The following is a 25,893-nucleotide window of genomic DNA, read 5'->3' as shown; positions in this document are numbered from 1 at the left end:
GTGCAAAAATTCCTCTAAAAAAGAAACGATTGCAGCTCCAACGTTTCACGCTGACTCAGAGTGACGCCTGAGCTTTTAGCTCATTTCCGCTGCGTGTCCTTGACGTGTTTGTTTGTTTGTTTCCTGCTGCATCTGTCGTGTGCTGTCACAACAAGTTTGACTCCATCACTGTCGCCGCGTCCTTCGCAGCTTGTTCTTCGTCCTCCTCTTTCTTTAATGCTGACTGTTTGTTCTACGCTGTGAGCAAACAAACAAAAAACAACTTGCACATTGAGACCGAAACACACTGGATGCATCTTGTGGTTTCACGGGTCATTGTAGCAACAACAACATCTCGCTCGAGTGTACTGACGCCCGACGGGCTCGATGGTGTGTGTGTGTGTGTGTGTGTGTGTGTGTGTGTGGTTTGCTCTACTTTAATCACACCTTCATAACTATCTTTGACATATTTGAAGGGATTGTACATGGCCAAAAGTATGTAGACACAAACATTCACCTCCATATGTGATAGTGTAGAGAGAAGGAGCACTTCACTACAAATTTAAGTTACCTTTACGTAATATTCTCATGTTCTGAAGCTTGTTAACTAGCTTTTAATTTCTTTAAAATGTTGAAAGCTAATTAGATTCCATGAAATGCTTTCAAACCCACAACTGTTGCCTTGACGTTTGCCCCTTCGAAAGCATTAATATTGACATTTTAAAGGAAAATGAAAGATATCGTTACCGTCAAAATGCTGCCGTGATGTATACATTTCAGGCTTTGTAACTTTTTAAAACTTAAAAGCAAAATATTGGAGTGGAGGTCCGTTGGTTTCCATCCTCACAGCTTCAGTGCGCCGCTCCGGCTGACCTTCGTTTTACGCTAACTGGGCCTCACATGTCCGCCGGCGGTCGGAGTAAATTATGCGGTTAACGTGGCAACTGGGAGACGAGATGAAGAAGATGGAGGGACGCCGCTCGGAGTTAATTAGACACAGCGATGTGCAGGAACTCGTGAGAGATCGTTAGTCCAATCAAAAAATAATTAAGGCTGGTAGCTGCTGATTAGAGAGAGGTCCGCGGATGTGACGGTTCTTCACCGCGTGGAATGATAATGTCACCGATAAAGGAGTTTTTAAATCCCTCCTCGTGTACTTTAAAGTCACTTGAAAGCCTTAAAACAACGATCAGTCCGTCAGGCAGGCGGGAACTTTGTTTTCTTCTTAAAGACCAAAAGAATCGAGAGAGAAAGTGTACTTAACTCCTAATGAGTCAACTTCTCTCACAGGTCTGGGTCCGTAAAGGTCTTGTCGTCCACACTTATTTTTTAATCAAATATATTAGCGAGTGACGAGGAGGTGAAGTGCCTGATTTTGGAAATGACGGCGTTTGTTTGCGAAGATGCTAAATAAATGAAAAGTGATGAATCAGGTGTCAAACTACTACTTACTACACAAGAACTACGCTGAAGTGAGTCTGAAGAGTCGAGCGGGTGTCTGAGGTTTGACATCAGTGGTAGAGCTTGGTCGTCCTTTGATCGAAGGATCGGCGGTTCGATCCCCGTCCATGTCGGCGTGTCCTTAGGCAAGACACTTACCCGCTTCCACTTTCCCTCGCAGGCTGTTTCTACGTTGTACGAATGGTTAGTTAGTCCTGATTGGCAGGTGGCACTTTGCGTGATAGCCCCTCCCATCAGATTTGGTTGGACGACTAGAAAAGCGCTCTACAAGTACAGTCCAGTTGCGTGTCTTTTTGCGTTATATTTCGTAAAACGAAGGTCAGGAGCCGAGACAAAGTGTTACAACTCTAGAAAGTGAAAGATTCAACGTAAGAAACAAAACTTTTTCCACCGTAAATGTGCGTTTGAACACTACCAACCTGCAGCATCGTCACAATTATCCTTTTTCCCTCCTTGTTTGGTCCTCCAGGTGGCGATGGTGCCCGAGGTCCACCACCCTTACCCCACGGTGGACGTGCCCGACCACGCCCACTACACCATCGGCTCCGTCATTCTCGCCATCGGCATCACAGGCATCATCGGCAACTTCCTGGTCATCTACGCCTTCAGCAGGTATGCGGAGGGACTTCCTGTGCCCAAATGTGGTCATGCGATGATCCTCGGTAGTCAGATGACGCAATTTCCCCAAACTGCACTGCAACAGACTGTCAAATCTGATTGGAATAGAAAATGCAATGTTCATGTTCATGCAGTTTGCAAAAATCTGTCTGATGATGTAATTAAAGTCATTTAAAGGTTGACCAATGTTGATAAAAAAAAGTGGATTAAATTCCGGTTTTTGACCTTGTGGGTGTTACACGGTGCATAAGGAGGACCCGATAAGCCAAGGCAACAGTGTAAAAATTAAAAAAAATTCCCCCCAAAAAATTTTTTAACTTAAAAACATTTAAAATTTTAAAAAAAGTACAAAATTTTAAAATTTTAAAAAATTACAATTTTTTTTTTCAAAATTGCAAAATTTTAAAATTTTAAAAAATTACAATTTTTAAAAAAAAAAATTGCAAAATTTTAAAAATTGCAAAAACTAACTAATGACAAGCCTCAAAGAGCCGAGGGGAAAAAAGAGATGAACGAAAACAGGAATCACAAAAAAAACCTTTTTAAACGGGTTAAGAGATGCGTCTTAATTGAAATGCACATTGCAGTAGTTTTGCAGTGTTTTCTCTGTTCTTGTGTTTTCTAAACAACTGCAAACGTACCGAAAAGACATCGGCACATGATGGGAATCATTATTGAATTGCTCTCTGCAATCCCACAGGATGTTGTTACAGTTGTTGTTGTGCTCTTTGAGAGTCAGTCAGTCTGTGCAGAATGAAAGGATGTTGATGTTGATGTTCCTCCTGGTGTTGAAATAAAAGCAAAAGAAAATAAGCCGTGACACATTAAAAAGAAAAAAATGGCGGTTTGAGGTGAAAATAATTGGACGGAGTTCCTAATTGGATGCGATGGGTCTTCTCACGCTGCAGAGGTTTTTCTAGACTGAAGTTAATCCTGCAGAACGTCTCCATCCCTCTAAATGTGTCATGGCCGCCTGCTTTTATCGACCACACACTCTTTTTTTTTTCCTCCCATGATTGCACAGAAAATGTCTTTTTTTTTGTGACACACAGAGTTCTCGGGAGACTTTTGAAGAAGCACTTAAGACGACTTGCGCCCACGTATTGATTGGACCCTTTATGGCGCATGTATCGATCTCTCGTTAAAATCAGACCTTGATGTCTGCAATGTGTCCTTCATTGATTCAAAGTTTAGCACTAAAGCAGCACTCAGGGAGATTTCCATGCTCGTCCATTCAGCCAATCAGCAGCAAGACTTGATGATGAACACTTCTGCAGCTTTGAAAGACACTTCACAGACTTTTAAAAGTTCAAGAAAAGCTTGTCAAGGATGAATCTGAGGACATATGTGCATATGGGGAGTGGTGTAGGAAATATTCTAATCATTTCCTGAAGTAAAAGTACAAGTATCACACTGCAGAAATACTCTGTTTTAAGAAAAGTATAACTATGTTGCCTGTGACTGTTACTAGTGTATAAAATATATCATTAGAGTATTATGACTCATGCATTAATGTCAAATCAGGATTTTCCTGTTGTTGAAGGTGGAGCTCATTTTCAATTATTTAGTCTGGATTATTTTCAGTCTGGATTAATCCGCCAAATTACTTTCTTTATTAATCAATTTGATTGTTTCTGGTTTTGTAAAAGCTAGTGAGAAGTGCCGTCACAATCACCCAGAGCCAAAAGGAGAGCGTTCACAATGTTCATGTTGTCCAAAACAATAAGTACAAACCTCAAAATTATTATTATTATTATTAGAAAATCAGCAAATTTGTTTCCACGAAAAAAAAACATCAAAATAGTAATTACTTTACTGTCCTTAATAGACTACATACTAACCAAGTGTGTGTGTGCGTGTCTGTGTGTGTGTGTGTGTGTGTGTGTGTGTGTTGCAGGAGTCGCAGCCTGCGGACGCCGGCCAACATGTTCATCATTAACTTGGCGATCACAGACCTGCTGATGTGCGTCACCCAGGCGCCCATCTTCTTCACCACCAGCATGCACCGGAGGTGGATCTTTGGAGAGAAAGGTACCCGACTGCACACACACACACACACACACACACACACACACACACACACACACACACACAGCCCTTGTCTCGTCTCTCTCGATGACGTCACTCTTTTTTTCACATGTGTTTTCATTTCCCATCATAAAAGTGTGAATTAATGAACTCGAGAAAATACAGTCGATCCTCCTCGGTCTCCCCAGAGAGAGAGAGAAAGAGAAAGAGAAAGAGAGAGAGAGAGAGAGAGAGAGAGAGAGAGAGAGAGAGAGAGAGAGAGAGAGAGACGCTCTGGGGTCGATTTAAAACGAGGGAGGTGTTGACTTTTATTCATATAATCTGAAGTGACACATTGCTCGCCATGCAAAACATTAGATTTTAACAGTAAATCATTTCCTTCCTGTGTGTTTGTGGAAAAGAAAGAAGAAAAAAACAAGTGAAAAACACACATCCGTCGTCTCTGGCGGTCTCTTTTCATGCAGATGGTTTTGTTTTTATTTCCCCCCAGGATGCGTCATTGAATGACAGCTAATCAGAGAATGTCCTTTAACGAAGAATGTTGATGTTATTTTAAAAAAAAAGACAATAATCTTCATCTGTCCGCCGTCAGGCTGCGAGCTGTACGCGTTCTGCGGCGCTCTCTTCGGGATCTGCTCCATGATCACGCTGACGGTGATCGCGCTCGACCGCTACTTCGTCATCACGCGACCTCTGACCTCCATCGGCGTGTTGTCGCGAAAGCGGGCCTTCCTCATCCTCATCGGCGCCTGGACCTACTCGCTGGGCTGGAGCCTGCCGCCGTTCTTCGGCTGGAGTGAGGATTCACACACACACACACACTCTCACACACACACACACACACACACACACACACACACACACACACACACACACAACCTTCCCGATTGAAGCATATTTCTTTCCTCGACTGTTTCGAGGGTTTAATCCGCGGCTCCGTCGTTATCTGCGGCACATAAATCTGCTCTTTTCTGCCTCAAAGCTTTTTTTATCTTATCAAACTTATTGCTCATTTATCCTTCAAATCCCATTTATTAGCAGTATAACTACACACACACACTCGACATGCGGTGTGTTTTTCTTCTTCTTCTCACCTGGTTTTCATTCTCTCTCTCTCACACACACACACATGTATGATGTATGGAAACAGAAAAGCTCCAATAAATCTTTCTCATGAAAAGACTTTCCAGGTGGAAAATATTTCAGTATATCAGAAATGTACAGGGTGTTTGGTTTTTTTTGGAGTATGTGATGTATGCATCCATGTTTTTTTTATGAGTTCAGCATGAGAGATGAAACCAAAGAAAATATTTGTTCTGTTTCTGACCTTTTTATGGAAGCTGCTTCAGGACTTAATGAGTTTATGAGATTAGGTCTGGAGTTGCTGGAGGTGAACGTAACCAGCCAGTAAACAGGCTTTAATTTGAATGGAGCCTGGTCCTTTGGTAATATTTAGCATCATTTAGCATGTTTTTCCCTGGATGCATTAAATTAAACAAGGATCTCAGTCATCTATATAAAAAAAATGTAGGCCAATATGGCTTTATTAGTGTTATACTTATTAACATATTATATAATCAGTAACCATCTGAAAGACACAATGCACATATAGCACAGAAACATGACCTATGTAGGTAATTAAGATGACATAAATAGTTAAAGTACTTTAGAGCAGAGTGTGGTATTAGTACTCTTACTTCAGAGGATCTTAATCGGTAGACTTATGTCAGGGTGCAGTACCGTATTTGACCACACGCACCGGCACACACCTGCCAGAGGTTACAACACAGAGGGGGCGCTGTTTCACACGTTTGAGGAAACTCCTGAAATAAGGGAAACCGTATTGCTTTGAAAATGGTCCATGGACACTGCATTTTAGTGAGGTCACCGACTCGCCCCCTGGGCCCAGCTTCAAAGAGCATGATGGGATATTTAAAACTCTCTGTCCGTGTCTCTCGCCCATCAGGTGCTTATGTCCCTGAGGGCCTGCTGACTTCCTGCACATGGGACTACATGACCTTTACCCCGTCGGTGCGAGCGTACACCATGCTGCTCTTCATCTTCGTCTTCTTCCTGCCGCTCTTCATCATCATCTACTGCTACTTCTTCATCTTCCGCGCCATCCGCCTCACTAACCAGTCAGTCTGTGTGTGTGTGTGTGTGTGTCTTTTTTTGTTGTGAGCGTTAGTTGTAATTTTAAGACATAACTGTATTTGCAAAAGGAGTAATTTAGTTTAACCTGACTAAACTAAACTAAACCGTTAAATATGATATTTTTTCTTCTTTTAAGAACATAAAAGAACATAAATTAGGAGTTTTATGTAATTCTTAAACAACCTTTTTTATTGTAAAGAAGATTATGTAGGTTTATACTCTAATTCTAGTTTGCTGATACATTAAAAACATAAAATTGATGTCTAAAATCAACAGTTTCTTATTATAGTGTATCGAGGAAACACTCTTTGTGCAATATAAAATATCTAAAAAGGACCTTGAGTACCTTAAATAAAAGAATGTGCTAGTAATACAAGATAGTAATACAAGTTTGTGTGTGTTTGGTGTTTTCTGTGTGTTTTATTGACGTTTTTGTTTGTTGCTGTGTGCGTTAGCTGTAATTTTAAGACATGACTGTATTTGCAAAAGTAATTTAGGTTAATCTGACTAAACCAAACCGTTAAATATTATATTTTTTCTTCTCTTTGGAACTTTAAAGAACATAAATTCTGAGTTATATGTAATCCGTAATCCACCATTCCTATTGTCAAGCAGATTATGTAGGTCTATACTCTGATTACCTTCAATAAAAGAATGTACGTCAACACATTGTCCTCACAGGTGTAGTATACAAGTGTGTGTGTGTGTGTGTGTGTGTTTCAGGGCTGTTGGGAAGATTAACGGCAGCATTCACAGTCACGGCAGCAGTCGAGACTCCGTGAAGAATTTCCAACGGATGCAGAACGAGTGGAAGATGGCGAAGATCGCTCTGATCGTCATCCTGCTCTACGTCTTCTCCTGGTCGCCGTACTCCGCCGTCGCTCTCACCGCCTTCGCCGGGTAAAAAAACATCAAAAACCAACCATTTCTAACGCGCTGCTGAAGTTTGTCCTCACTGTTGTTACCTTGTTTCTCTGCTACAGGTACGCAGACATGTTGACTCCCTACATGAACTCTGTGCCCGCCGTCATCGCCAAGGCCTCGGCCATACACAACCCCATCATCTACGCCATCACACACCCAAAATACAGGTGACACACACTCTTACACACATGGTTGAATGATACCTAGAACGTTGTTGAAAAGTCTGGATAGAGCTGTTGATGTTTTTCCTTTTTCCTTTAATACTATTTTTTTTTGTTATTGATAAGAATGCACAATATAACATACAAGGATCAAATACATTATTTGTGTATGTGTTAATCAGTTCACAATAGTAAAGAAGAAAACAACAGGACAGTAAAGAAAAAGTAAAGAAAACAAAAGTAAAGAAATATAAATTATAACTAGATAAGAGCATTTCGTGCTGAAAATGCAGTGGAATGCAAAAAGTTGAAGCTCAAAGCTAAAATATTTGAAAAAAATAGCTGAATACAGCTGAACATAGTGGAATATGGTTGAATATAGCTTGAAATAGCTGAAAGAAATCTAAATATATTTGAAAATAACAGAATAGCTGAATAAATATGAAGATAGCTGAATACATGAAGATAGTTGAATATATGAAAATAGCAAAATATTTTTGAAAATAACAGAATTGCTGAATATTTATGAAAATAGCAGAATATAGCTGAATACAGCTCAAAAATGATTGAATAATTAAAAAAGCTAAAATATCATAATCAAAATAATGAATCAAACACACCTCTTCAATACTATTCAAACAGATATATACAAAAAAATACATTTTAAATAATTTTGGTCCCAAAGGAAGAAGAAATAAATGAATAAAATGTTAGTATTTAGAGTGTTGCATGACAGGGGAGAATAGCACTATAGCGTTAGCTTTACACTAACTGACTAATACTGAATAGTTTGAAGAAGAGCTTCATGGAGAACCGGTTCTAGGCGACCTTACCTTTGGACTGCAGCAAACATGACCACGACTCAGTGATTCAATCAGAGAAAGCGCCGCCGGCACTTCATCTGGACTAACCGCTGCTCGATTAACCTGAACGTTAAATCGACTGGAGAAAATTAATCTCACACACAGACACACATATGACGAGATTTCAAAGCTGCAGGAGGGGGAAAAAAAAGAAAACATCTTATATAACTGTAGTTATTCATCGATGTCATGTAACAAAAGTAGTACAATGGGTGTCACTTGTGGCCCCTTAAGGTGGGCCCACTTTGTCTCATGGTATTTTGATCTCTCTCTCTCTCTCTCTCTCTCTCTCTCTGTGCAGGATAGCGTTGGCCAAGTACATCCCGTTCCTTGGCCTTCTGCTCCGCGTTCCTCCTCGCGACCTGCGCTCGGCCAGCAGCAGCTTCAGGTCGACGCGGCGCTCCACCGTGACCAGCCAGACCTCCGACGTCAGCAGCCAGCTGAGGCAGCAGAGCAGCCGCAAGTCCCGCCTCTCCTCCGTCTCCGACAGCGAATCGGTGAGCTCGGAGAAAAACCGGTTCCCCCGACCGTCATGATGTAAAACAGATATTGTGTGTGTCAAAGTGCGTGTTTTTCATTCCCAAGGGGATGACGGACACCGAGGCCGACCTGTCCAGCATGGGCTCCAGACCGGCCAGCCGCCAGGTGTCATGTGACATCAGCAGAGACACCGCCGAGCTCATAGACTTCAAACCCTCGTCCAGCTTCAAGTCCAAGATGAAGAGCCACGACTCGGGCATCTTCGAAAAAGTAAACGCCTCTTCAGCTTCAGTGGATTTGACTGTTGATGCTTAAAGGCTTTTTTTTCAGCTCTTAACAATGAGCAAAAGAGAAAATTGGCACATTGAGGCTTTAAAGTTTGCGCTGGTCGACCTTCAGGCGGCTCGACAACAGCTAGAGACGCGTGAAACAGCAGGAGGTTTACAGACTTTCTCAAAAGACTCTTCATGTAGATTATTCTTAAAAGGTCGGGGGTCACCTGAGGGGGAGTCGCAGCGATTCCTGGTTGTTTTTCCAGGGTCAGTTGAGTTTGTGTGCGGTGAAAGAAAAACATCTTCTTTCATGTGTTTTGGTGCTCTTTCATCTGCTTGATGTGCTTTTTTTAATCTGGGATCAGAAAATTTATCTTTTCCTTTTGATGTTAATCATCGACTGAAATCATTACTTTTTTAAAGCATTATTAAAAAGCGCGGTGCTCTGGCTTCCTGTCCGCCTCTCTGATGCTGATGAATTTCATTAAAATCTAATTTTGGTGTATCTCATGATCTAATATTATCTTATCTAATATTAATGTTGAGGAGGACTTCACACATGGCGGCCGCTGCAGGACGCTGGTTAGTCATTATGATAATCCCCTGACGGGATTACATGTGTTTATTTTTTCTTTCCAGACGTCCTATGACACTGATATCTCCACGGCAGGAGTCGGTGAACGCGGCAGCATCCCAAATGTGAGTACTGTCAGATTTATTCATGAGCACAAACACAATGAATTCTCAAATCTTTGTCCAAGTGTTTGCCCTCCAAAGAGACAATACATAGCAGTGGCTATGTCTGTTTAACAGCACTGAAGGCGCAGGTAGAAAATCCACAGCCGGCCCTTAAGATATAAGTAAAGTAGTTATATTTCTTATTTTGCTGATGTAATTGTTATATTAAAGAGTGCATATTACAAAATGATTCTGAACTTGTATTTAATAAAACTCTGGAATTAGTATAATACAATCATGGCAATTGAGTTCAAGATGACTATGGAAGCCCATTTCCACCACACAAAAAAAGAAGTCGGAATAATGACAACAACAAAACAAAAAAAGTATGATGGGAAAAAGTCATATGTATGACCAAAAAAAAGTATTACAAAAAAAGTCAATATGAAAAAAAAAGTTGACAAAAAAAGTCAGTTATGACGATATTTATTTATTACATTTTTTCTAATTTATGAGATAAAGAAGTCAAAATTATGAGATACTAAGTGCGCATGTTGATGAGAAATATTGCTGTGATAAATATAATAAAATATAATAATAATAATAATAATAATAACAACAATAGTATTGCTCATTGTATCTTTATACACTATGCATTGCTACAACATTGCTACAATGTCCACGTATGGTCATGACAGAGTTAATAATATTTGTGCAGATTGTTGTAACTATCTAAAGAAATATGGCTCAATGCGCCACTTCCAGGATGAAACCAACAACATTACCAGGTTAACATGTTAATTTGTCCAATACTTTGATGTATGACTCAATACCTGCAAAACTATTGCCGTTCCAATCAGCACCTGTATTTTGATCAAATCCAGACAAAAAAACACAACTTAAAAGAGAAAGTAATCACCGTATTTTTCCTCTTTTGACAGACCGATCATGCCGAGGGACACGTGCGGAGAGGCACGATCGGTCGAATCCCGAGCATCGTCGTGACCTCGGAGTCCAGCCCCTTTCTTTCCACGGGACGAAACGGTTCCTTCACTGCCCGCCCGAAGACGGCCAACAACAGCAACTCGGGGGCGGGGTCTGGGTAGAGCTCCTGCAGTCATGTGACCGGCTCACGTCCAGTCAGATGTTCAGAAATGTAGACAGGGTTCACATGTAGATCATAAACAAACTACAGTATCAAGTCATTATTATAGTTCTGAGATAACTTCTACAACTCATACAGAATTTATGTTAATATCTTTTTTATTTAGTTTTTACGAGAACCCAAGGGAGTGACCAATTAAAACGGCGACACACAGTTTAAGTGATTTCAATTAAAGAGCAACATAACACCATGTACAAGCTTAAACACACACCCTTTACATATTGTTAAAATTCTCCTTACAGCTGTCACAGATGATTGTACAAGTGTGCAAGATGAAAGGAAACTTGTGAAGTTACAAAAGCATTGTGCAAAACTGTTGTACAAAGGGTTACATGTATTTGAGTTACGTAAACATGCAAATACATCTGACACAAAATTGGCCAATGTCTATGCAAATGAGCAAAAACAGTTCAATTTACAGAAAACTAATAGAACGCATTTTTAGAGACATTATCATTGCCAGGTGAAGGCATCGTCATGCTCTGCGAAAACTCATTTATTTTGGGATGCAGTGCCAGGATGCATGAAAAATGAATGCATGATGCTACCCGAGAAATATGTTTTTTAAGGGGTGATGCATAAACGAACATTACATTTAGTTGATGCAAAGCCCTTGAGATGAGAGCAGATAACGGTTGCAATTAATAATGCCAAAGTGTATTCCTTAGTCGCACAAGTTGTAAACGAGTTAATGCAGAATTTTGCACCAAATATTGTAATCTTAATATATCTATATCTGTATTGATGCCAGGTCTTGTGACACTTATTTGTAGCAGGCTTTGTCAACCAATCAGGGCTGAAATGTTCTACTAAATCCAGCCGTGGCAAGCGGACGTTTAAAGACATAACAGGAAATGCAGAATTGGAAAGATAATTGGAAAAATAAATGGCATGCAAATCCCAGATTTGAGAGATTTGTCTCCTAGGGACCATGTCACATATTTATTGATGTAGAAGACATCATTTCTCTGTGAATGTCAAAGTGTGTTTAGTGTTTTGTTGCTCTTTAGAAATACAGTGAATTGTGGGTTAGATAATTAAAATCGCCCTAAAACACATACATTGAGTTATATAACCTTTTTACCTTTATACTATAGACAGACCAGTGTGTATAGGAAGTACAAAGTGTCTGAGAGTCCACACGGTTTTGAGAAAGAGGTCTAATCAGGCAATTCAAATGAAAAGACCTGTGTGCAAAGATAATGTAAAATCAAACTTTTTGACCCAAAGAAAATCATGTTCCTGCACCTCTTGTCCCTGTTTTAGATGGATGCAAACAGACATACTGGTTGTATTTGTCTACGTTCCTCTGAGACAAAATGTAGGCGCTTTAGCAAACATTTTCTCATGTTTCAGGAAAAGTTATTACCTTGAGAGCAGGTTTTTTTGCAGTGCACTGTGCGATTTTTTTCTACAAAAAAGTTTCCTTTCGTGTTATTGTTGTCTGTTGCTTTTGAATTATGTATCTGTGTTTTTCCAGCTTACCGTAAAAGTCGGGTTACAAGCCTATCCTGCCTTCGGTGGGTGTCTCCGCTGTAGCAAGCTAGCGCTGGCGCTAGCTCCCCGCTGCTGCTGCTGTTGCTGTTGCTAATGCCCGCATCCCCGCTGCTTTCGTCGGGCTTCGAGCTGGGGCTGGTCCCGCTACCTTCGGTGGTTGTCGGAGAGCTGCAGGGAGCTAGCAGGGAGCAAGCAGGGAGCTAGCGTAGAGCTAATGGCGCACTGCTGCTACCTCTCTGAAAAGCTAACGGAGAGGTAGCAGCAATGCCCGCGTCCCCGCTGCTTTAGTTGGGCTTCGAGCCAGGGCTGGTCCTGCTACCTTCGATGGTTGCCGGAGAGCTAGCAGGGAGCTAGCAGGGAGCTAGCAAAGAGGTAGCAGCAGCGCTAGCTGGCTACAGTGGGAAGCTAGCGGGGACACCCACCAAAGTTTATTAGCAGCTTGTAACCCGACTTTTACGGTAATCCTCTGCAGTGTTACGTGACAGGTTGAACGTTTTTTTTTCTGTGTAAACTCAAGAACTGAGATACGACATGAAACCCGACTTCAAAACCCAACTTTTAATTAGAAGTAAAACAAAGCCTTCTCTGTCTCCTTCTCTAATCCCCTCACCTGAACAGAGCTTCTCCAATCATAGCTCGAGGTTTAGCTAACGGTTAATTATTCTGTTGTACAAGGGGCTGAATTATAATCTGTCATGTGAAATGGAGAGCAACTAACCAGAAACAACCAACAAATAGAAAACTTGTTTCTGGTATAGAAGTTGCCTGGAAAAGGACAAACAGAAATAGTTAAGAATGACTTTTTAATTAGCGTAACTGCGTAATAATGTAGGGATTTCCTTTGTGCTAGACGGACAGATATGAAACTGATCTATTTCAGTTTCTGGGTATGATAGAAATGAATATAACTTTCCAAAACGTCCCGTTAATTCAAATGTTTCTCCCAATCTCACGTAATCTTAAAGCCCTGAGGCCTGCAATTGCACTTTTCTTAAGAAACAAGATATTTGAAATGTTTCCCTGTTGTTGTTCAGCTTGTGTTTCCATTTGCATTTTTTTTTTCTTTCCTCTTGATTGCGTATTAAAAGTGTGTATTTTGCTGAAGGACAGTGTAGAGGAAATGTGATTGTGACGTTGTTGGTGTTAGCATACGGGGGGGGGTGAAAAGAGATATAATTGTTGATTGTAAAGCAGCGCTCGATAAGCCCGTCTGACCTTTTGGTTTCAGTTTGAAGTTATTTTTGCCTTCCTCAAGAGCCTATTCGAATGTTTCTACAGAATAACACAGACAACACATGACACACTTTCTGCTGCAGTTTGCATCCTTTTAAGTGAATAAAAGTAACTGAACCGTTAGCCAAGTGGAACTAAGCTAGCTGACCTTTATCACGGTGCTTAAGGGGAGTTAAGAAAGCTGAACCAAACTGTTTTGAGGGGATTTTACCTCAAACTGAGCCAAACTACATTGTTAGCAAAACTTTAAAAAACATATTTAAGGAGCAAAAGTAGGCTGTCAAACAGTTTTTATTGGTAAACTAACCTAAAATGACTAAACTAACCAAAATCTTTAGCTAACCTTTATAAAAGTATCCTGAATCCAATGCTATAAGAAGATTGGACACACGCACACAAACACACACACACACACACACACACACACACACACACACACACACACACACACACACACAACTTTCAAGGTGCTTTGTCCACTTTTGTAATATAGTTTCACGTCGGTCTTCAAACATCTAAAGCTTTCTTTTTGAGGCCTGAAGTAACACAAATCTCTACTGTATGTCAGCATATCTAGTGTCCTAATCGTTCCTCCTACTAGTATGGGAAAGAAGAAAGTACTCTACAGTTTGATGCAGTAAACATATACATTGAGTAGTTTGTCATATTAGTTCTGGTGGAATAAAGTTTATTTTCCAAAAAAAGGCTTTTGTTGGAATACAGGAAGATGCTTTTTTTTTTGTCGATTTGTTTCCTGTTATCTTCAATGTTGGTCTTATTTATTTTTCTAAATAAATATCTATTATTCATTGTGGAATGCCTCTATTTGTGTCCATGTACATGACGTTGTGTCAATTTGCCAAGTTTTACAGGCTATTTATAACTGCAAATTATCACTTTGATGCTTTGTGTTTCGTCCGGATTGAACCGCCAGCCGCCAACGTTAACCTTTGACAAATACATTGCTTTTCATCAGAATCACAACCATTTACTGCCATGCGTGTTTTCACATACAATGAATTTGTGTGCATGACATTTAACAATAACAATACACATTTAACGATAAACAAAGTGCAAAAATGGCAGGAATATTTACAATTGTGGCTGCTTCACAATAAAACCCACCTCAAGGTTCAAGGGTTGAATTATAAGAGTATCCAGTCATATCAATATGCAAATGACCGGATATGAATATGCACACTGTAAAACCTGATGAGTCAAATCGAAGAAAACCGATTGCCTTGAACCATTTAAGTTAAATAACTTAAATTATTTTAGTGTAAAAAAAATGCTTGAATGTAGTACTCCTAACTTAAGTATTTATTGTTATGTATACGTATATATAATATGCATATGTATAGATATGAATATGTATGTAAATATAATGTGCATATGAATCCCACACAGCATGGGAATGCTGACTAACAATAAAAAGAAGAAGAGGTAATGAGAGGACCATGAATGATGTCAGAAATGCAGTTATTAAAAATCACAATATTTTAAAATTTAAACTTATTTACAAATACATATTTATTACTTAATAGTTAAAGAACAGATGCTGTTCGGGTAATGCAATACTCTTGTTTTGTGGACCTTTGTGGAACTTTCTCACCAGCAGTCTGTCTCTTTAAATAAAAACGCCGCTAATGATAATCCACCGTTAACACCCTCTTCTCCCCCTCGCCCCCGCGGCCTCCCCTGCTCTCTGCCCGGGGCACCGCAGGCTGTCACGGTCGGTGTGTTCGGTTTTGTTGCGGAGCTGCAGGGACACAAACGGGCGGCGGCAGGTAGGCGGCTCACCTCTCAAACTTCACCCCCACCTGTTTGTGCACTCACGCGCCGCTCGCTGCTCTCTAATCCCACCTACTGTACACCTTCAGCGGCAACAACAGCCGGGTGCGCCACCCCCCACCCACCGGCTCGCAGCGCCCTCAACCCGGGTCACACCGGCAACTTTCACCCGCTGCTGCTGTTTTATTTATTTTACTCCAGCGTCAAAGTTTTATTTTCGCTTTTTTGTTGTTGTTGTTGTACTTTCAGAGTGTGTGTGTGTGTGTGTGTGTGTGTGTGTGTGCGCTGGGTGCCGTGCCCGGAGCGTCGCTGCCGGGCGGAGCACAGTGCAGCAAGCAGCAGGAGCAGGTGGGCGGTGTCTGTCTGCAGAGCACCTGAGATACACAAAGGTGAACGCATTCATTCAGGAGTCACGTGGGAACAGTTTGTGGATAAAAGCAAAGGCAATTCACTGGAGAGTCTATGGAGGACACACAATGTGCACAGATATGTTGTTTAGGCTCCACCATTATGTTAATTAAATACATTTTGTGACCTTAAATAGTTAAACAACATTATTACAATCATCACTTTTTTACAATTAACATTCCTTCACAGTTGACTTCTGATTCGTAGCACTCGCGGTGTAACACAATATATTTGTGTCATATTAATATTTAAATGTCCAGGCAGAAGATTACACTGATTTATGTCAATATATATGTATATGTTGTGTTTGTCATTGCCTCTTCTCCATACTGTAAAGCGCCTTTGCGTGTCTAGAAAAGCGCTATATAATTTAAATTTTATATAACAATTTACTATGGAAGCCCATTTCCGCCACAAAAAAAATCATAATTATGACAAAACAAAATTATGACAAAAAATATTTTTTGTCATAATTATGATTTTATTTGTCAATTTTTTTTGTCATTAAAAAAAAAACATAATTATGATTTTTTTGTCAATTTCTTTTGTCTTTTTTTAATCATAATTATGATTTTTTTGTCTTTTTAAAAATCATAATTATGATTTTTTTGTCATAATTATGACTTCATTTTTCGCTGTTGTCATAACTATGACTTTTATTTATTTATTTTTTGTTCCAGAAATGGGCTTTCATATTTTTCTGATTATACTAAAGTAAACTTTTAAACGCTGGACTTTTACTTGTACCAAAGTATTTTGACAGTGTGGTATGAATACTCTGAAGTAAAGCGTGTGAATACTTCCTCCACCACAGGGGGCGCTAGTTCACATTCAGACCCCCGGTATTGTTTTCAGTTCACGACATTTTGGAGATTCAAGTTTAGAAAACGAGCTGCGCCAACGACTCATAGAGAGCAGTGAGCAGCGGCGAAACAATTCACAGCTACATGAGGAGGGTGTTAAATCGTGTGCGTGTGTGTGTGTGTGTGTGTGTGTGTGTGTAATAAATGGGGAGGGTTGGGTGTGATAGTGGATCTCTCTCTCAGCATTAACGCCACATAACTGACCTCAGATCACTTGCGAATAGTTTGTCATTTTAAACAGTTTCTTAATTGGGCCGCCTCGTTAAGCTAAAGGTCAGTTCAGTTCAATGCAGACAAACTGGAGTGTGTGTGTGTGTGTGAGAGAGTGTGTGTGTGTGTGACTTTCACTAAAATAACCACATACAGACCTTATAAAATAAGAAATGAAAGAGGTTGGTGTTGTTTTATAGAGAGCAATCGAAGCCCAGAAGCTCAACTTCACGGTTGTGTATCCATATTGTTTTTTCTCTTATTTAACTGTCCATGTGTGTTGTTTCTATGACAAGATTTTACCACCTTTTTAAGCAGGAAATGCTCGGTGCTGATGCTTTGTATCGTGTTCAAGAGCTACTGATGGATGGAGCACGGTTGGCCCGTTCATGCATCCACATGAAGTGGGCCTACAAAAATATGTGTAACTGGCAAATATGGAAGTAGATAAAGCACACATTTAAATATTGCATTCAACACATTTTGATGTGTATGTTCGTGGAGTAATATAACATGCTATTTACTTCATATCGAGCTGTATTGGTGTGTTGCACCCTGGGAAAAGCTCTCTCCGTCAGATTCCTCTCGGTGACAAAGGCGTCTAAACTTAGCCGGTGATATAACAGGCTGAGCAGATCAGGCTGCTCTGGGATCAGCCTGTCAGTCTCTGCCCCCTCTACAGACATGTTTCATGAACATATTTGGATCATTTCTCACATCAATATTCATTTAACAATTCGCCGACACAGTAAAGGCTGCACATGTGGGCCTCGACCGGTGTCACTGGGTCGGGCTTTTATTTTGAAATCGACTGAATCTGCTGCTCCGCTCGGCTTTATGCAGCTTCATAACTCAGCGTTTATGTGTCCGGCACACAATTTAACTCTTCTGGTTGACTCTCGCTGCTCTCACAGTGTCTTTTTCAAAGAGAAACAAGCTGTACTTGGGGAACAGAGTGGATTATTTAGGAGCTAAAGAGACAGATTTCTTCCTCTGGAGAGCTAAAATCATATTTAGTGGACTCTACTTAAAATCATTAAGACAATGCTATTTATTTACCTTTTTATTTATAATATATTGCATTACTTTCTCCCCCTGGGGCTGTTTTGTTGTGTCAGAGACAGCTTCCTGTATGTGTGTCACGGGGGTTTCACCATTGCCACGCCCCTTTTTTGAGGAGACTAGCGACAGAGCCTGAGTCCAGAAATCGTGAACGTGAACACAAATTATTCCTACTGTGAACATTTTTCACAAGCCACATGTCTTCTGGATGTTATTTTCATTAAAATTGTTCATGAGCGCTCCAGCTAACCAAGTTTTGTAACGCTAAATGTGTGTGTTTTTATAGAAGACAACACAATTATGAAGGGTGAGTCCAATTGCAATAACAAGAGGGATTATGGGTAGTGTAGTTTTATGTGAGTTGATAGATAGATAGATAGATAGATAGATAGATAGATAGATAGATAGATAGATAGATAGATAGATAGATAGATACTTTGTTAATCCCCAAGGGGAAATTTGTTGTCATAGTCGTGCCCAAAACTTTACAGACACACAATGGAATAAACTAAACACAAAGGCAGTGTGTATTCAGGAAATTAAATTAAATTTAACATAGTAAAGTTTCTGTAGCCATTACATGAAACCTCACACATGCTGACTGCTCAGCTGTGTGTGTGTGTGTGTGTGTGTGTGTGTGTGTGTGTGTGTGTGTGTGTGTGTGTGTGTGTCGAGGAATGCTCACCTGTTGTTGGTGCCTGCCAAAATAAAAGACCATTACTCCGACGTACATGCGTCGCTCTCCAGACAGGAGCTGTTTGCAGTGCGACTTGTCATCACAACTCCACAATGTCAAACTAAATGTTATGCAGTTCAAATACTGACAGATAAAGGTTGATGTGTATCTTCTTCCTCCATTGTTGTCCCCAAAATAGGAAAAAACACACACACATTAGTGAGCCTCACTGCTGCTCTGGGTTCCTTCATTAGACCACACACTGTAGTTTATTTTTACTCCATCCCACACACAACGACCCGCTGCCACAAATAGTCTCTCTCTAATACAAGAGCATCAAATGTGGATTAAACTGCTGTTGGAAATAGTCGCAGACAGGAAGCCAGACAGTATTGGGACACCTGACATGTTGGTTTTATCGAAAAATAATCAACTGTGTTGATATTTGAACGTTTTCAGTCATATTTCAAGCAAAATATTCTCTGTTTTTGTTGCTTTTATTTGACTTATGTGATCATAAACTTCAGTATATTCATGATTCAGAGTGAAATCGTCATCTTCGCCATTTTTTTAATCACGATTATCTGATGTTAAATAAACACGGCGATGAATCATTTATTGGAGAAAATAAAAAATCTTGGCTCCAGACCTCGAGTCGTTGTAGGAACCCCAAATTAATTCCAATACTTGTGTACACTTTTAAACGATATTTTGATCATAACTATGAACATCCAGCATGATATGAGCCAGATTCCCACAAAAAAGCCTCCTGTAGCGTCAATAAGACACCTTTTTGGAAAGATTAGGACCTAAAGAATCAGAATCTGCAACAAAAACCACAATAAAACAAAGTCTTGGTCTGTTAGGAAGGAGTTTCAGTCAAAAAACTGTGTCATTCGGTTAAAAAATGGAAAAAAATACAAATTTTATGCCAAAAGATTGTCTGAATGGGGCATGCTGGGACTTGAAATGGAGGCTCTGAATTGCTCGTAGTTCTGAATGTGAGCGTGAATGGTTTGTCCGTCTCCACATGTGCCCTGCGATAATCTAGCGACCCGGGTCCAGGGTGAACCCCGGTTTCACCCAACGTCAGCTGGGATCGGCTCCAGCGAGAAAAAAAAAAGCCTCTGCAGTTTAAACAAGAATGACGATGCACATCTGGGATCAGCAGCCGAGCAAAGAGGGTTTCAAACGGCCGCGCTGCTACATCACGCGACAGACTCATCCAGTGCCTTGTACTCTAGCAGCAAAGGGTGTGGAGGGGGAGTTGAACTTGCAACCTCGTCGTAATAACCCATCTGCACCTGACCTTTCGGCTATCGGAGCCACTTAACTCTTGGCATTTCAGTTTGGGTGGTTTTTATCACCACCACGATAATGAGACATTTCCTGGCATCGCCCCTGATTGGGTCCGAGGGAGACCCTGGACGTTAAGGGGTGAGGGAGGGAAGGGGTGAGGGGGGGGGGGGAGTCCAGAAGAATCCGCTGGGCCTATATTAGCCCCTGTGAATCACGGCGGGCCTGGCATACCGGGTGTCCCCTTTCACACCATATAAGTCCCGCCCCCCCTCGTTTCCCCTCCGCCCCTGCCTCACCCTGCCTCACCCCGCCTCACCCCTCCACCTCCCACCCCCCCCCCCCCCCACAATGCAACAGTGCTATCTCCGGCTATTCTTAGGCTGTCACTTCAGTTCCTCTGAGCAGGCAAGTCCTCTTCTGTCTTCCTCTCTCAAATCCTTTCTTTCTCTCTTACCGTTTCGGTGCGAGCGCTTCACACATTTAACGAAAAGATTTCCAAGTTTGCTCTTCGTCATTTCACCCGTTCAATACTTTAACGTTTCTCCGTTTCCTTCCAGAGGCTGCTACTCGTCGGTGCCGTCCAATCCCTCCAGCCAGCGGCTTTGGGGTTTTAAAATAAAAGTCGGTTTGATCCCCGTCGTCCACTTCGGAGGTTTCTTTTAGTCGCCTGGAACGATGAGCACCTACACCGTGTCGCTGCCCGGCCCCGGGCCCTGGGGCTTCAGGCTGCAGGGGGGCAAGGACTTCAACATGCCGCTGACCATCTCCAGGGTAAGGAACTAAAATAATCTGCTTTTTTAATTCAGGATTTTCTTCTTTTTTTTAATCTCAACTGAAAACTCCTCCATGAGCAGTTGCACATGAGTTCAGTTTGCTTTCTGGTTGGATTGTTTTGCAGGTTTCTCTTATTTTAATGTGTATATCTTCAACATTGGGGTGAAAAAAAATCAAGTTTTATCAAGTATACATTATTTTATATTCTGTGTCTGAGTTTTGAAAGTCCTAACTTCACAATAGCGAGACACTTGGTGGTGTAAGAATATGTCAACCTTGTTTTAATCAACATAAGCTGATTTGATTTGTATATGGTTGGTTGTATGGTTGGTTGGTTGGTTGGTTGGTTGGTTGGTTGGTTGGTTGGTTGGTTGGTTGGTTGGTTGGTTGGTTGGTTGGTTGGTTGGTTGGTTGGTTGGTTGGTTGGTTGGTTGGTTGGTTGGTTGGTTGGTTGGTTGGTTGGTTGGTTGGTTGGTTGGTTGGTTGGTTGGTTGGTTGGTTGGTTGGTTGGTTGGTTGGTTGGTTGGTTGGTTGGTTGGTTGGTTGGTTGGTTGGTGCAAACATTTGAAAAAGGAAGGAATGAAATCATTTTAAGGAAGAGGATCACTGGAGGCATTTTTATTTTCTCATCACATTTGATGATTTGTTCACTGGTTAAGGGAAAATAATGATTTCAAGGACATTAATGATGTCATTAGAAGGAGACGTTTGCCATTTTCTTTGGGTGATTTGTTCAGTAATTTGAGTTTGAATGAAACCAGTCAAATAGATCTCGGTAGTAACTTGATGATGAGTGTAGACGATTCTCTGCAAATTGATTTTTCAAAGCTGAATGAAAGGAAACCAACGGCTGCAGATAATCCCTTTTTTAATCTACTCTGGGGAACCCGAAAACTGCAGATATTCTGTCCCCTGCTTCCTGTTTCACGTTGATCGTTTGCTTTCCGGCTCTTTGGCGATAAAGTGTGATTGGCGGATGATCCTGGATCGGCCTGCTGTCGGAGGGTTGAGACCCGCGGGGACGCGACGGCTGCCAGGATTTGTCAGGGAGGCCGAAAGCAGAGCCGGAGGCCTAAAACTGGAGCTGGTGTTGGTTTCACAGCCATCGTCTCTCTGAATAGAGCAGAGCGAGAGAGAGAGAGAGAGAGAGAGAGAGAAAGAGAGAGAGAAAACCCTCCTCCACCTCTGTGGATCCGTTGTCAGGATGCTGTGATCTCTGACCTTTTGATCTTCTCTCTTGTCGGCGGCGTGTTTGCGATTCAGGCGTCGAGGCTTTTCCGTCACATTATATTCTCGCTGTTTGACGGTCACGCTCGTGACCGGTCGTCCTCTCTGCAGGTCTCTGCAGCAGGTGGACGTTTGGGGAAGAAGATCTGCAGCTCTTTGTGGTTCAAATAAAGCTCCTGTGAGACAATAGAAAAGGGCAAAATGGACGGGGTTTATTGAGACGCAGGATGGGACGGGATGCAAGTTTTTTTACAGGAAGCATCGTCAATCATTTGGACTTTTGTCAAATCTTGTGTTTGCTTTCTACTCTCTTGCTTTGTAACTGGACCATGTAGACGAGAAAGGAACAACATGCCATGATTTTAAATGATTTAATGTACAAAATGTCAGAAATTGTCACCCGGCCCCAAGATTTAGCTTTGAAATAGCTGTCCAAAACCCCAACATATTCAGTTTACTATGATGTACAACGGACAAAAGCAGTTAAATCGTCACAAGCGAGGGTCATGAACTTGTGAATATTTTGGCATTACTGCTTGATTGATTCAAAAATATATTAATTTATAACACAAATAGTTGATGAATATAGTTTCAGCTTGAATGAATGATTTACAATAATCAAGACGTGTAAAGCTGACACCGAGGCGGTTTGGTATGACTTTTATTTTGAAGGCCACTTGACAATAGTTTGTTAATTTTTAGCTGAACAGATACTAACAGGGGATTAGAAAAACAAATAAGGATATTTCTGAATTTCCACCAGTGTGTTTTTGTGTTTTAATTACGCCTAAAATGTATCGTAAGCACTGAGTGTCTGCAGTATCTGCAGACTTGAATCCTCACAGTTGTCCCAAGGATCTGTGACCTCTGACCCCTCGCATGCCGTATGCACAGCTCTAGAGAATAAAATGCATGACATGTCATGCAGGTTTACCGTGTTTAAAAGCATCTCTGTGGGAAAGCAGGTTGAGTGTGCGATGTTTTGAGCGTGTGATCGGCCTTCAGCGAAGAAGAAGCAGAGAGTGAAGGGAAATATGTCTCGAAGGTTTGTAGAGCGTTGATATTTATTCTTGGAAAAAGATCTATTGTAGAGAGAAGAAAGGCGTCTCGCTGTTAGCCCCGTTAGCTGCAGGTGTTATTTCATATCAGTCCACATAAACTCACAAATAGTATACTCATAACTGTCAGTGAGTATGTTTAAAACCTCTGTATGGACACTAGTGTCCCTCAGTGTGATGCACTAAAGGAAATAAAGACATTTCCAATAAATCCAAGAATCCCAGAAGTCGTAGAAAAGAGACGCTCGAATGGAAACTTTGAGCCTCCGTCCAGCGTTCATCCTGTCACGTCACCTTTTGCTGACCAGTAAAACATGTCGGACTGTAAAACAGCTGTGGTTCATCTTTTCCAACATGGCCGCCGGGCGATGATGTCACGGAATACTATGAAGCTCGGAGAGGAACCAAAGGGAAGCTCCTCGTCAGCTGTTCCTCCATGGCTGCTGTTGGTGTGTGTGTGTGTGTGTGTGTGTGTGTGTGTGTGTGTGTGTGTGTGTATGTGTGTGTGTGTGTGTGTGTGTGTGTGTGTGTGTGACAGCTGCTGGATGTCATCGTGTCGGTTCACTGTGACGTTCAGCCAAAAGTCAAGGACTCATTGTGCTCTGATCTGATTGGTTTGATCGATTAGATCTAATCAATAGTACCGATCATTCATGGAGTTCATAGCTTCCGTGAACCCGTTGAAAACTGTGGAACCAATTTTGTCGTAGGAACCCAAAATGAATGAATTGTGTTTATTGTATGTATTTGTTCAGCAAAGTCTTGGGAAAAAAATGTATATCTGCAAAAAAAATCACTTTTAAAAGATATTTTGATCATAACTATGAACATCCAGCATGATGTGAGCCAGATTCCCCAAAAAAGCCTCCTGGAGCGTCAATAAGACACCTTTATGGAAAGATTAGGACCTAAAGAATCAGAACCTGCAACAAACATCACAATAAAACAAAGTCTTGTCCTGTTAGGAAGGAGTTTCAGTCAAAAAACTGTGTCGTTCGAGTCAAAAATGGAGAAATATGACGTATTTTATGCCAAAAGATTGTCTGAATGGGGCATGCTGGGTATTAAAATGGAAGCGTGAGGATTTTCCTGCACGGTTTCCAAAAGGTTAACTGTGTAGTAGCTACAGTCGTAGATTAGCAGTTGGCAGTGGAAAATACCAAAGTACATTTACTCAGTTTCTGTACCCAAGTACAATTTTGAGGTATTTTACTTGAGTTATTATATTTTGTTACTTCCACTCCACATTATCAGAGTCAAAAAGTTAAGGATTGACGTCGTATGGGTGCGAATACTAATATATAAACTGCTTCATTCGAATATGTGACGAGCTGAAAGACACTACAGCACAAGATCCACTCATCCGTTCATCCATTCATCCATTCATCCACTCATCCATTCATCCACTCATCCACTCATCCATTCATCCACTCATCCATTCATCCACTCATCCACTCATCCATTCATCCACTCATCCATTCATCCATTCATCCACTCATCTGTTGCAATTTCGGGATGAAAAAAAAGTCCCGACGACAATAACTTTGTCAAATTATTTAAAAATACTCCCTCCGCCTCCAATTTGTCCTGCACTTTTTTTGCGTACCGTAAATCTGTGTGTGTGTGTGTGCGCACATGCGTGTGTGTGCACATGTGTGTGTGTGTGTGTGTGTGTGTGTGTGTGTCTGTGTGTGTGCTTGTGCGGAACAGAAAAGCCTGTTAGACGCGCATAAATCGGCTTTCACTACAAATGTCCCCGTGTTGCGGAAATAAACACAAGCCCACACACTGATAACGACACACAAACCCTGAGCTTTGTTAGGGGGGGGGGGGTAATATCTCCATCTCAGCGTGCGGTGACATGTGGCTATAATCTGCCGTCGGTGTGACAGCAGACGCGCTCTTTGAATTGGATTTACGCCGCGTTCTCTGGCACCGGTGGCTTTTTTTTTTTTCACTAGATGCCAGGGAATTTCTGGACGAGGGAGAGACGACCAGCCGCTTCCCATCATCCCTCTGGGCTCGGCGGTCCTTTGTCTCCTCGGGTTCAGAGGTTTAGAGCCGCAAATTGCATCCGGGAGGAGAAGTAAAACAGTGGGATGATGAACCGACAGATTAGATTACCAATCTGGCGGGATTCTTAACAATATTCAGGTGGATGTTTTTGTTCACGTGTGTTTCAAACACACATTAATGAGCCTCGCCGCTGCACTGGGTGACAGTACACACACACACACACACACACACACACACACACACACACACACACAGTGTAGTTTATTTCGACTCAATCCCTCACACGTCGTCCTGCTGCCACGAATACTCGCTCTAATACTCGAGCATCAAATGTGGATTAATCCACCGCTGAAAATAGTCCCCAACAAATGCACTATTCCCTTCTGTTTGTGTGATTAAAACTGAGAGCAGCTGTTTTAGGAAATACTGATGACTCTTTTTATATATATATGTGTGTGTGTGTGTGTGTGTGTGTGTGTGTGTTTAAAGATTTACGCAGCTTTCAACATGCAGCCGCTGAGCTTTCATCAGCTCCCGTAGAGCCGCTTTAGAGCCAGTTTATTAGCCTCCATCACAAGAGATACGACTCTTTTTGTGAGCTCATCCAAAATAGATTAAAAAGCATTTGTCTGGTATTGGAAAGAAAAAATCTCTTGGATTAGATAGTTTGAGTTAGTGTGAGCGAGTTCAAATGCCAGAACGGAGCTTTGACTGGTGACGTATGTGTTTATTGCCATGTTATTTGTCCGTAAATAACATGGAGACGGCTTCAGAGTGGTTTCTTTTCCTTCAACGTCTTCACATATTAAAATGATTTCTCGCTCTCGGGTGAGCTCGGTTTCAGCCTCAAACGTCCCGGCAGGTTTCCGTGTGGTCTCTTGGCTTTTCCTTTGGCGTGATGGATGTTCAGAAACCTTTTTCTTTTGCATTTCTCAACTCACTGCAATAAAGCAGACTGACGGTTTTTCCCCCCGAAGAGCCGACTGAAACGGCGGG

General features: G+C 41.4%; 2 protein-coding genes across 6 annotated transcripts in view; both read left to right on the top strand.

Annotated features, from left to right (window-relative positions):
- The first annotated feature begins 1,691 nt into the window (after positions 1-1,691).
- On the top strand, positions 1,692-12,246 carry LOC137779626 (melanopsin-A-like). Its single transcript, XM_068567691.1, has 11 exons — positions 1,692-1,808; positions 1,910-2,052; positions 3,956-4,089; positions 4,679-4,882; positions 6,053-6,224; positions 6,964-7,140; positions 7,224-7,331; positions 8,490-8,685; positions 8,774-8,938; positions 9,580-9,639; positions 10,560-12,246. The coding sequence occupies exons 2-11, from the start codon at positions 1,916-1,918 to the stop codon at positions 10,722-10,724; spliced, it is 1,518 nt and encodes a 505-aa protein (XP_068423792.1). The 5' UTR covers positions 1,692-1,808; positions 1,910-1,915; the 3' UTR covers positions 10,725-12,246.
- A 2,995-nt stretch (positions 12,247-15,241) lies between these two features.
- LOC137779546 (LIM domain-binding protein 3-like) overlaps positions 15,242-25,893 on the top strand; it is a 39,607-nt gene continuing 28,955 nt past the window's right edge. For 4 of the 5 annotated variants that reach the window (XM_068567435.1, XM_068567434.1, XM_068567433.1 and 1 more), the window contains exon 1: positions 20,299-20,593. In XM_068567435.1, coding sequence (XP_068423536.1) covers positions 20,498-20,593 — 96 coding nt within the window. In that variant the 5' untranslated portion in view covers positions 20,299-20,497. Of the gene's footprint in view, positions 15,301-20,298; positions 20,594-25,893 lie in introns of those variants that run through there. The other variant, XM_068567430.1, reaches the window with a different exon arrangement.

The sequence above is a fragment of the Clinocottus analis genome, unplaced genomic scaffold, assembly GCF_023055335.1.
Source record: "Clinocottus analis isolate CAN_PGR_092001 unplaced genomic scaffold, fCliAna1.0.p SCAF_8, whole genome shotgun sequence".
Classification (NCBI taxonomy): Eukaryota; Metazoa; Chordata; class Actinopteri; order Perciformes; family Cottidae; genus Clinocottus; species Clinocottus analis.
The sequence above is the reverse complement of the archived record's forward strand: the minus strand, read 5'-3'. Positions and strand labels throughout refer to the sequence as shown.